General features: G+C 39.0%; 1 protein-coding gene across 1 annotated transcript in view; it reads left to right on the forward strand.

Moving 5' to 3' along the window:
• Positions 1 to 12,603, forward strand: part of NAALADL2 (N-acetylated alpha-linked acidic dipeptidase like 2) — an 855,965-nt gene that overhangs the window by 786,408 nt on the left and 56,954 nt on the right. The window contains 1 exon segment of the mRNA XM_066601349.1: positions 4,885 to 4,978. Within this exon segment, the coding sequence (XP_066457446.1) occupies positions 4,885 to 4,978 (94 nt within the window).

Consider the following 12,603-nt stretch of genomic DNA (forward strand, 5'->3'; position numbering starts at 1 on the left):
TTTTTTGTGCAATGAATAGGTGCGCGCAAAAAGCAGCTCTATTAGAACCAATGTTTTCCAAGGAAAGTGTTCACATGTCTGATTTTTACAAAATCACACCTGCAAAAGATAGGACATGTGAGTGCAAATGCACCCATTCGCGTGATTTTTCTACACACAATATGCTTTTTTTTTGCACGGCTACTCATGCATGAAAAAAAACGCTTGTCTGCCTGAACCCATAAAAATTTACATTTAGAAATGTATTACTGACATGCAATGAAGGCTAATAGTTAAGGGCTCCCACACACTTGCGTTTTTTTAATGCAAATGTCAATGAAACTTTCTAATGTTAAAAACGCATCGCACAAAAATTACAAAGTATAAATTTGCGATGCGTTTTTAACATTAGAAAGTCCCATTGAAATTTGCGTTAAAAAAATGCAGGAGCCCTAAGACATTTAAGACGGTTAAGAGGCGACCAAATAACTATGTATAAATACATTAGGAGACAATACAAGGATCTCTCCCATGATCTGTTTATACCCAGGACTGCGATGGAAACAAGAGGGCATCCTCCAAGTCTAGAAGAAAGCAAGTTTCATCGCCGACACAGAAGGAGGTTCTTTATCGTAAGAGCAGTGAGACTGTGGAACACTCTGCCTGAGGACGTAGTGATGGCAAAATCCATAGAGGAGTTTAAGAGGGGACTAGATGCCTTTCTAGAGCTCTATGATATTATAGGATATAGACATTAGGTGACCAGCGGGGTTGTTGATCCGGGTCTTGGAGTTAGGCAGAACTCAAACGTTGATCCAAGGATTATTCGAACTGCCATTATGGAGTCGGAAAGGAATTTTTTCCTCTAAATGAGCTAAATTGGCTTCTGCCTTGTTGGGTTTTTTTTTTTGCCTTGCTCTGGATCAATAAGGGGGGTGGAAAGACGCTGAACTAGATGGACATTGTCTTCATTCAGCCTAACATACTATGTTACTATGTAATAGTGATAAATTGAAATGTAATATCATTTATAGGCTATCTAAACACTGTTTGTAATCATCTCTCTGTTCCGTCTCATAGAGGGGAGTTTCAACTAAGGAAACCCCTTTATAATTTCCATATGCCCAGATAGGGCATGAGAGCAAGCACCGTCCTTATGAATCAATTTCTTTACCACCAGCTTATAGTGCACTACTACCTACTGTGCCAATTGTGTTGTCACTTATTGTTTACCATTCTGGCACTGCCTTTCTGGATCCTTGTGGCACTTGCACCATATTGCTAGGATTCCGATGCACACCACTGATATCTCTTGACAGGACACCATTTGATTCTACAGAAATCCTTAGATAGTGTGCACTGGACCACACCCATGCCCCAAGGCAATGAAATGGTTAATTCTTTCCTATCTCATATAGGAAAAATATAGTAGGATGGCACCTTGTGTAAATGGCAGTAGATACAAATAATTGATATTAGATAAATGATAAGGGTAACTTACCTGGTGGAGACAGTCCTCCAGGAAGACTGTCACCACACCTGAAGTCCAAGTCTGCAAAAATACGAGTCTTGTGAACATGGGAATCCACAGGTAATAGGAGCACCACAGGACAGATCCAAAAATGTCAGTTTTTGGTCAAAGTAACAGAGGAAAGAGTAGAAAAAAATCTTGCGCTCAACAGGAAATGTATTTGGATAGGATTCAACCAAAACAACCATAATTGTATAAGGGGATATATATTTAATATACAACAAAAAATACATAAAAACATACAGGTTATTTCAATGCAATACGTTTCGGTGATACTATGTCGCCTTTCTCAAGCATAAAGTGCACTGACATAGACCACGTTTAAATAGGTATGGTGGTACTAAACCTTTTTCATGTTTAGGGCACGTGACACCTAAAAACAAAGGGGTGAGGGGTTGTGGGAGGTGGAGATATATGTAGATATACAAAAAAAAACATTTTCAGTACATACACATAAAAAATGATCTGTTTGTCTCTTGAAATGTCTCTAAAAATCTATACTTAACCTGTCAAGACGTATAAACGATGAAAATTCAATCCATGAGCATCAATATGCAAGCCTCAATAGCCCTAGTGTATTCAACGGGTTACAAGTCTTGCTTTCAGGGTTAGCATATTCAGGGACCATGCTGTTCATGTGGTGCCATTTACTGCCCCATGGTGTAAGCATTGGAGATTCATTACATAAGTATCAATATGCAAGCTTTAATGGCACTGGTGTGTTTGTGGGGTTTAGTGTCTTGCTTTCAGCAAACGCATGTCAAAGGCCATGCTGTTCCTACGGTGCCAGTTACTATAAGATAGGGAATCAAAAGGGGGTTGTTCAAAAGGAGGCATTCCTTAGTGAACAAGGAGTGTAAGAGTTACGAGCAGGTGTAAAGTACTGTCAGTGTGTTCTAGCCATGCCATTGTGCTGAAAGCCCATCATGTGGTAGGGGTGGGCATAGCCTTCTCATACTTAGGATCACATGATGGCTGAGCTGAATACGTATGGCTTGGTTGGAAGCACTGGTTGGAAATAGGGCTTAGTACCCCATACTAAATGAAAGCGATGTATATAAGTGAACAAATGATGATGGTTGCATCAAAAGGAAGTAGTTAACTCTTATATGAAAGAAAAAATGTTCCCGTACAAAATTAAATACATTTAAAAGGCATTGATTGAAATATAAATAAATATGCATTTTATTATACTCCATTTGCAGGTGTCTCGTGGAACAGTTTACCATGGATGGTAGTAATCAAAGATAAAAAGGAATAAATATGCATGTAATTATTATCCATCTATATGTATGTAATTTAACCCTTTCCAGTCCACTGTCTGAGGTCTAAAGACATTATGATTTAAGGCTGTACAGCTCCGATGCTGGAAGACATCCATCGGGGTTCTCTTACTGTATATTGCCAGCCTCTCTACTGTCGGAGTCTATTCAACATGTCACCTGATGCAGTACCAGCTTTAGCCAGCATATAGCGCTGTTGTATAACGGCAGAAAAAGAGTAAGCCCCCTAGGAAAACCAGGAAACAAATTGGATTGGAAAGGGTTAACTGTTTACCACAAATAATAGTGATCAAGAAAATATAAATATTATTAAAATATCTCACTCCTAGGAGGAGAATAACAGTAATAATAAGAAAGTGATCACATGGGAAGTAAAATGATAATAGAATGTATTAGAAAGGGGAGCGTGGGAGATCTGTGGGGAGCAGGAGCTGACTGCGCATCCTGACTGCGTCACACATCAGAATGCATGATATTATCAAGGTCAAGGATGATTTTTCATCCTCTTCTGGTACTTTTAGGTGTAAATTAATCCCACCATGTCTGTGCCTTTTCATGTGTATATGTATATATATGCATGCATCTTCAGATCTATTCCATTGAGCCTGAGGAAGAACCCCGAGAAGGTTTGAAAGCTCGCTATAACATCATGTCTTTTTGTTAGCCATTAAAAGGTATCATATCCCAAAGATTACTTGGTTTCTCTTGATGAGAACAGTCACATTGACAGCAATATCATATGTCTAAAAATGGCTGATGTCATCTGTTTTTACGCCTACATATAAACAGATGGTTACATTCTAGATGTAATTGAAAAGTAAAATAAAACAATAGGAGACATTCTTGATAAGAGTATTAAAACATAAAAGAAACATTCTTTGCTTGTCAAAGGCATTACAATACACATATTTCAAACAATATAAAGAACAGCTCTCACTTGAAACTCCAAGCATATGTGCTCAGTACACTCAATGCATTCTTTCTCATGAATCCTTCATGCTGCAGTGTGGACATACTGGGTAATATTGTAATATATACAATTTATACATCTTAACTGTCTAGAATTGCGGGGCAGCTGGGTGAATAAGAACAAACATATCAATTTGCACAACTGGAAAAAAAAAATCATTGGGTTCTCATAAATCTTATTCTCGCTGTTCCTTTTATAGGAAGGCATATTTGTTCTTAATAGGATCCCACTTCTGACACCAAGTGTAACACTGCATGGGGACCTAATGATCCTTGCTAACAGATCAATGCCAAGTCAGGTATAAGATAAATGAAAGATTTATAACAAAATAAAATGCAGTGTAAAAAATGTTACAAGAAAAAGTAAAAGTTTATAAGATGCTTAGAGTACATTGCTTGTAGATAATACAGGTCTTGGAAGGACAATAAAATGTCAAAAACTGAAGCAGGGCCCCAGCAGATGAACTCTTGCTGAGTGTGAGCTCACCATATAGCTTACATTTCCTTTGCAGAAATGACATGTTTCAGCAATAGTATTTCCCTTGACAAATCCCTATCTAATACCTTTACAACTATTTTCTAGAGGATTCTTGACATTTTAATCCATGCTATCCTCAATGCTTGGAGACCATGCTCACTTTAGATCTATTAAAAAGATAAATAAATATAAATTATATATATATATATATATATATATATATATATATATATACATACATATATATATATATATATATATATATATATATATATATATTTATTTATTTATTTATTTATAATAATACCTGTTTGTGTACATTGGTAGATTTAATATACTATATGGAAGGATATAGCATTAAATAACTATATATAGTTCCTAAAAGTGAGCTAACTAATCTACATTTACCAGTTTCTTACATTTTTGTCACTACTATTTTTTTCAAAACCATGATTTAAACCCAGCATTTTTGCTAAATAATAAGTTTTTAGGCATGTGAAAAAAATCTGAATATTTTCAATGTCGTACCCTTTATTCATACAGTATTTTAGACCTTCTCTTTACTCTTCATATTTTATAGAGCATGCTAGATTGTAGCATATTTTTATTGCAAAAAGTGATCATTCTCTAAACCTTTTTTTCAGCTGACCTCAGAAATTGTTCTGCGAATAGCAAGTGATCCAGTTTTGCCCTTTAATGCATTGGATATAGCTTTAGAAATTCAGAAGCGAATTGAAGGTAATCCACATGGCACTCTGTTATGCATTATTGTTTCCTCGCTAAAACATATTGCTTGATGTGTTGGGAGAAGAATCTGCGATGCACTTTTTGTTATTTAACCTAAAAACATATTCTGTTTTTTTCCCTGGGCTCACTAAAAACAAATAGTTTGTCAATTAAATGTTTTCACTACTTTTCAACAAATCTGTATAAGAGGGTAACTAAAGGTTACACTCTGTTGGAGGCATTACGTCAAAGCCTCTGTGAGTATATGAGCACTTTAAAATGGACGCACTTGTAGAAGCAAAGACAATTTGCTTTATGAAATTCTTTTAAATGCTCTATGAAATTCAGAAGCTAAAAGTATTATTGAAATATTAATGAGACTGCATTTTCTGCACTTTGAGAATTCTGGAAACTCGGGTAATTCAGACGTATTTACAGTTTTGGTTTTTCTATCTACAGTAAAGCATCTTAAAGACATCCATCCAAAATTGTCATGAAAAGGTTTTCGGGAAGGGGAGAATGGGTTCTTTTCAGTGAAAATGGCCAGTATGTGTAATATATGATAGAACTGAAAATCTGTCATATGTAATCTGATCTGGATAACAAAGTTGTCTTCTCATAGAGGTGTTTTTTTGAAAATCAATCGATCTCGTTATCTATCTATATCTATGTTGACTCACCAACATTTGATTTTCACTCAAACAGTATAGAAAGATAATCGTGACATAAGATCAGTAGAAATTTACTTTGTAATATTTTACTATGCAAAAAATTCACTGATTACCACTGTGAACAGGTAATTGGGAGGGTGTTGGATGAGGTGTATATCTAACCCAGACACTTGGCCTGGGTGAGGTACGGATCCAACCTAGGACGGTCTTGTGGGCCCCAGTAAGCTCAGCTGAAAACATTGAGCTCATAACTGGGACATAAAGACTGCAAGGCCTGAAAGTGAGTGGAACTATTGTGGGTTCCTGACCAATGTTTGCTGCAAGCTAGTCTTTGGGGAGAAGAACCTAAGGTATAGCTGGCATCTAGCCCCTTACAGTTGCAAGATAAAGTAAGTAAACCTCGTTAATTACCTGGATTTATGCTTTGATTACTATTTAAAATCCCAATAATTTCAGAGGCTTGTGTTCCAGATAAGTATCTGGAACTGAAAACCCTTAGAGAGGGTTACAAAAAATAGATAATGGAGGTGCTGCCAACCAGATGGACCCACCAATGTTGGTAAGGTAGATATGTGAGGACAAAAAAAATGGTAACTCGATGCCACTCCCCAATAAAAGTCTTAAGACAGTAGGACATAATATCTAACTTCTCTTCTTGTTAAATAAATTAAAAACCTTCATAAGATACTGTATGTGTTTTGGGGTGAACCACTTGATCAGTCAAGCTGGGTAGGGCATCACTGGAGGGATATGGACCCAAAAGTGCTGGTGGTACCAGTAGCGGAGAGGACCAGGGCTGGGGACACCAGAAGAAGCATTATTTAAGTCATAGCTTTACAAACACAATTTAACTTAACTAGTGCCACACAAAGTTGTTATATCATTCATGTCTTTTTTTGAGCATATTGAGAAAACATCCATAGTGCAGAGAGAAAAAGTATGTGAACCTCTGTGTTAATTGTCAAAAGGTCTTTAAGGAGATGAGATTAGAAGTATGGGTTTTAGAGGTGTTTTTAATTAAGAAAGACGAAGCCGGGTTACTGACAAGGCTTTCTCAAGAAATATTGGTTAGTATGAATCATGCCTATATGCAAATAACTCTCCGAAGACATTTTATAGAGGCTCATAAAGCTGGAAAAGGCTACAAAAACATTGCTAAAGGCCTGGGTGTACATCACTCCATAACTAGACACATTACATACAAATAGAGAAAATTGACTGTTGTTACTCTCCCTAGGAGTCAATTTCCTATTAACATCACTCCAAGAGCACAAAGGGCAATCTTGAGAGAGTTGAGAAGGAACACAAAAGGTAGCATCAAAAGATCTATACAATGCTGTACAAACTGCTAAAATCTTCTGTTCATGTGTCCACTATTAGAAAAGCACTGGACAAAAGTGGCATTTATGGAAGGACACAATGAAGGAAGCTGCTGCTGTCCAAAAAAAAACACTGCGGCCCTCAAGTTTGCTCAAGAACAGTTGAATGCTTTACAAGGGTTATGGAAAAATGTTCTATGGATGCATGAGACAAAAGTGGAACTTTTTTAACAGAAATGTACAATACTATGTTTGAAAGAGAAAGAACATGACATGCAAACACTAAAAACTCATCCCAAATGTCAAAAGTGGGAAAAGTATACTGATTTGGGGCTGTCTCAGGACATAAATGTCTTGTGATCATTAAAGGAACTATGAAATCTAAAGTGTATCAAAGATGTATAAAATGCTTGTTTCGGTAAGTCTCCCCTTTTACCAGGCCCAGCTTCACATCACACCTGACATTTAGGCTGGGTTTACACAGGGCGGATTTGCAGCGGAAATTCCGTCCGGAATTTCGCCACGGCAAATCCGCCTGCGGCCGGTAATCCCAGGATTAGCCAGCCATGTGCATGAGATTTCTCAGAAATCTTGTCCACACGGGGCGGCCAATCCGCTGCGGTTAATCCGGCTGAAACCGCAGCTGCGGCGCGGCTCTGCCGACCGCAGCCGCGGCTTTGCCGACCGCAGCATGTCCATTCTTTTTTCTTTCCCCTGCAGCCGCGCTCTCCTCTATGGGAGCGCCGGCCGCAGCGGAAGAGAGAGCGGCTGGACCGCTTCAAAGCCGCGGCGGGTTTTTCCGCGGCGGTTCTCCCGGCGGAAATCTGGTGGTTTTTGCTGCGGCCAAACCGCGGGATTTCCGGTGGGAATCCGCCCCGTGTGACCCCAGCCTTAGAAGAATCTTGCCTCAAAGGAAAACAATCATGACCTTTACAACCCAACTAAGACAGAGAAATACTGTTTATGGATGTAGCTTCTAATATATCTAATGTAACTTACAATTTCAACACTCACATATTGCAATTAGTGTGGAGCAATTAATGAAATATGAGGCCGAGGAGTACCCAACCAAATTTTTAAAACATTATTTTGAATCAGGATGACCTATTTTGACTCCCATAGAACACACAAACATACCTCCCTCTACTTTTAATTGTAAAATGATTCAGTCTATTTTTACTGAAAATTTGGAAGATCTGGATGACCAGATCAGATTTTGCAAAACTCGGCTCAATTTTATCGCCCGAGCGATCAAGACGAGTGACACAAATTTTAATCCTTAAGCGACTTCCCGGATTTGTTGAAGTTCATAGTTATTTTGTGCTTAAAGGGGTTGTCCCGCGGCAGCAAGTGGGTCTATACACTTCTGTATGGCCATAATAATGCACTTTGTAATGTACATTGTGCATTAATTATGAGCCATACAGAAGTTATCAGAAGTTATTCACTTACCTGTTCCGTTGCTGGCGTCCTCGTCTCCATGGTGCCGTCTAATTTTCGCCGTCTAATGGCCAAATTAGACGCGCTAGCGCAGTCCGGGTCTTCTGCTTTTCTCAATGGGGCTCCGTGTAGCTCCGTGTAGCTCCGCCCCGTCACGTGCCGATTCCAGCCAATCAGGAGGCTGGAATCGGCAATGGACCGCACAGAAGCCCTGCGGTCCACCGAGGGAGAAGATGCCGGCGGCCATCTTCACCGGGTAAGTAAGAAGTCACCGGAGCGCGGGGATTCAGGTAAGCGCTATCCGGTGTTCTTTTTTAACCCCTGCATCGGGGTTGTCTCGCGCCGAACGGGGGGGGGGGGGGGGGTTGAAAAAAAAAAAAACGTTTCGGCGCGGGACAACCCCTTTAATATTACACATCTTTTCTACCTACTTAGACTTAAATTAAAGATATGTTCAAGAATCTTTTATGCGACATTGAATGATTTTTTTAAATATTCTGTCGTGACATAGACTGTATGCTATGCTCAGCTTCAATATTGTGTCTAGGGTCATGCGTAAATGTTATACTATTTGTAACATGGGATTCATCCTGTGTATATAATAGCTTATAGTTTAATACATATGATAAGTGACCACCCCTTAATATATTTATTATAAAGGCTCATTGCAGTGGCAAATCACTCTGTTCTTACAGTAACAGGAAGGACAGATAACTTACTGCTGAGTAATTTGTTGGAGTTGATTTATTGGGCCACATTTGCAAGCTTTGTGTTCTGAAAATGAATGACCTTGGTCTAGGTATTTGGTTTAAAAAAAGGCCAAATTATTTCTGGATAGAAGCAAAGATTGTATCTTCTCCTGTGATGAAAACAAATGGTTAGTCTGGCACTTTGTACTCATTTGTACTAGTCTACTTTAAATCACAGGGAATAGCACTACAAATCTTGAATGATATAAGAGCAAGAGCCTGTCCAGTAGACTAGGAGGTAATACTGTATCTGAAATAGGATGCAATAAATAAAAACTGTCTTCACTCTAGATACTGTAGGACAAATATGAAGGAAAAAACAGGAATGATTATTCTGCCAGCATACATGCACTCAAACTGCAGTCCATTTGTCAAGCTTTAAATTGTTCTATTTATTACACTTGTCCTTACTACTAGTGCATTCTACTTTTAAATTTGAAGATTTGTTGCTACTGGAAGGGAATGCTCCAGTTTAAGGATGTTTGCATCACTTGTAAGAAATGTGATGCCCAATATACAGTTTGAGTTTTTAGCCTCATTTTCCTTATCTGTACACATTATGTTTAGAGTCACTACTTTAGTTTGAGGTTAACACTAGAGATCTGTGCTGTTTTTTTTTAGATTAAAACATAACATAAATGAGGTCAAATATGTCTGTGAAGTGAAACACGAAAAATTATTATAAAAACAAGGCCCCTCTCCCAATTCTTATCAAAATCTACATAATGGATTTGCATAAATACAATACATGGATTCAGGTTTTCTTCATGTTACAACTAAGAATGGAACCAAACTGCATTTACAGTTTATGTTTAGCATATATGCCAAAAAAGTGTCTAACGTGTGCAATAAATGTATCCACAAGCCCCCCTTTTGAGTCTATCCTTAGTGGTAACATGAAGGGACAATGGAATTTATGTACTGCATTGTAGCTATGCAAACTCAATCTGTAGGTTTTGGGTAGAATTGGAACAAGGCTCTTTTTTTCTATACCAACTTTTTGATTTTCACCCCAGAAATACATTTTACCTGTTGAAGGCCCAGAGTGTCCTTTTGGCCTCTGTATGGTGGGCAAGCCTTTTACTTTTTTGTTATCTGAGCCTGTGGGCAATGGATGCCACTATATGACTATACAATGTAGTTTGCAAGAGGCATCCATCAGAGGTATACACCTGGAAAGCCTCCTGATGTATTCATTGAATAAACCCTAACTTAACTTTTGTATCTGAAAATATTTGGAAAGACCATCATGTGGTCTATGTACGTTAAAAATAAATTCTATGCCAAATTATATTATCTTTTTCTATAAAATATAACTTTTAATAATATAATGTATAACAATTTCCTACATGGAATCCACTCTATAGAAATAAACACACATAAAGATAAGGGTGATCAAATACACCCCTGATAATTAGATATAGACCTAAAGATACACTGCCTTTGTCTTGATCAAATAGGAGTTGTGGAGATAGGGGAAGTCTAAATATAGCCAAAAGGCAGTTGATATAACAAATTGGCTCTTAATTTCCCACAGGACTTCTCTAAAATGAATGTATCTATGGTCTAAGTGAATGCCTATTCAAATAAACCAATAGGGTGGGAGTGGATGCTGTTCCAAAGTGATATCCCAGTATACTCACAGCACACTAGGTTATTTGCAATTCAAATATTTACAGTTACTAGATCTTGGAATTAGAATACCTTATAATGGGACACAAGTGATACTGATAAATCCTGGCTCCAGGAAGAGCTGGCTCTGATTGGTTCTTGAGCGCTGCAGCTCAGCCAATCAATACAGCACTCAATGAATCAATCACAGTCATTCAATACAATGGCTGTGATTGGTTCATCAAGCCCTGCATTGATTGGCTGAGCTGTGGCACTTGAGAGTTAATCAGAGCCAGTGCTTACTGGAGGAGGGATTTATGAACCTCCTGACCAGGAACTGGCGGCTGAAGACTACCAAGCAAGTGTGGCAGAACTGCTGGAGAAGAAGTGCGGTGAAGCAGACAGCGCCTGTTAGGTAATGTATTGTGGTAATGTATTGTTTTGTTTTTAATTGCAGCTAGGGCTTATTTTAGGGACAAACAGTAGGACTTCCTACTATAAAAGTTGCATCAATGGGTATGAAAACCGCGATTTCGTGCGATGCGATGCAACACAAAGGGAGGCTCCATAGGGAAACATTGGCTACAAAACATCGCAAATCACGGCTGCATAGAGCATTCCGCGATTTTTTTTTTGCAATAAAGCAACCTACAAAACATTGCTACTGTGAAGGAACCCATTGGAAAGCATGGGCTTCACATACATGTAATTTGCAGCTCTGTTGCATTGTGAGAAAATCATACAATTTTGTCGACCATGGGAAAGTGGCCTCACTTGAAAATGTACTTCTACCCCTCTATCAGTGAAGGTTTAGGAAAACTGTTTTATAGAGGCATAACATTTGACATCCATGAATGGAGCTTTAAAAATATCTTCTTTGCTAAGTTAACGACATGAGCAAATTTAGGAGTGAGTGTTCTCTCATGTATAACCATGTTTTCATCAAAGCCTTAGACAGATGGGTTGCAATGTATGGCCAAAATGGAGGCACATTTACTATATTGTTTGGATGCGCTGACACACATTGGTTTTATGCATTGTATGTTACGGTACTAGTGGGGTGCCTAGGTACGCATGGTGCGGGGCTCCCTGATCTTCACTCACGACACTGTCCCTTCCTGGAGATAGCCCTGATAGTGGACACGTCCAGGCCACCAACTCTGACCCTACGCTTCCTAGAGGGGACAGGCAGGGTCCGCAGTACCTATGCAAGAGCATACTGCCCACTAGCACCGACAGGAAGGGCAGATGACAAGAACCAACACCAAATACAAACAGGGCAGAGGCAGATGGTAAAGCCTGGCTGATAACAGAAAGTAAAGCAGATAATACCAAGGTCAAACGGACAAGCTGCATAAAGCAGGACACCAAACAAGGCAGACTGGAAGACCCTGGCTGATAACAGCAAGGTCTAGCGGACAAGCTGACAGAAGCAGGATAAAAACAAAGGCAGACTGGCTAGCACACTGAGGAAAAGGCACAAGGTACCAGGGCCAGACTACCAGCAGGTCAGAGCAGCTGGACTACTCTGAGGACACTGCAAAACTGAACAATAATCGGCCACTCCCAGACAGCATAAGCTGGATCTTATATGGAGGCGGGAGGAGCCGATAGGTAGATAGACCTGTCAATCACCAGCACACTACTCAGACACATAGCAGGGTAATTAACCTGACTGAAAGGCACAGGAGTTGTTAACCCTGGATCGTCTGTACAGAACAAGGTGTATAAGATTGTATATTTGGAAGAGTGTCTTACCTCATTTTTGCTGTACACTTCTACCTATTTTTCCAGGAGCTTAAATTAGAGCAGAGCATAATTAGATCACACGATAGCAGCCCTGAGTT

The sequence above is a fragment of the Eleutherodactylus coqui genome, chromosome 1 (genome assembly GCF_035609145.1).
Source record: "Eleutherodactylus coqui strain aEleCoq1 chromosome 1, aEleCoq1.hap1, whole genome shotgun sequence".
In the NCBI taxonomy this organism is placed as follows: Eukaryota; Metazoa; Chordata; class Amphibia; order Anura; family Eleutherodactylidae; genus Eleutherodactylus; species Eleutherodactylus coqui.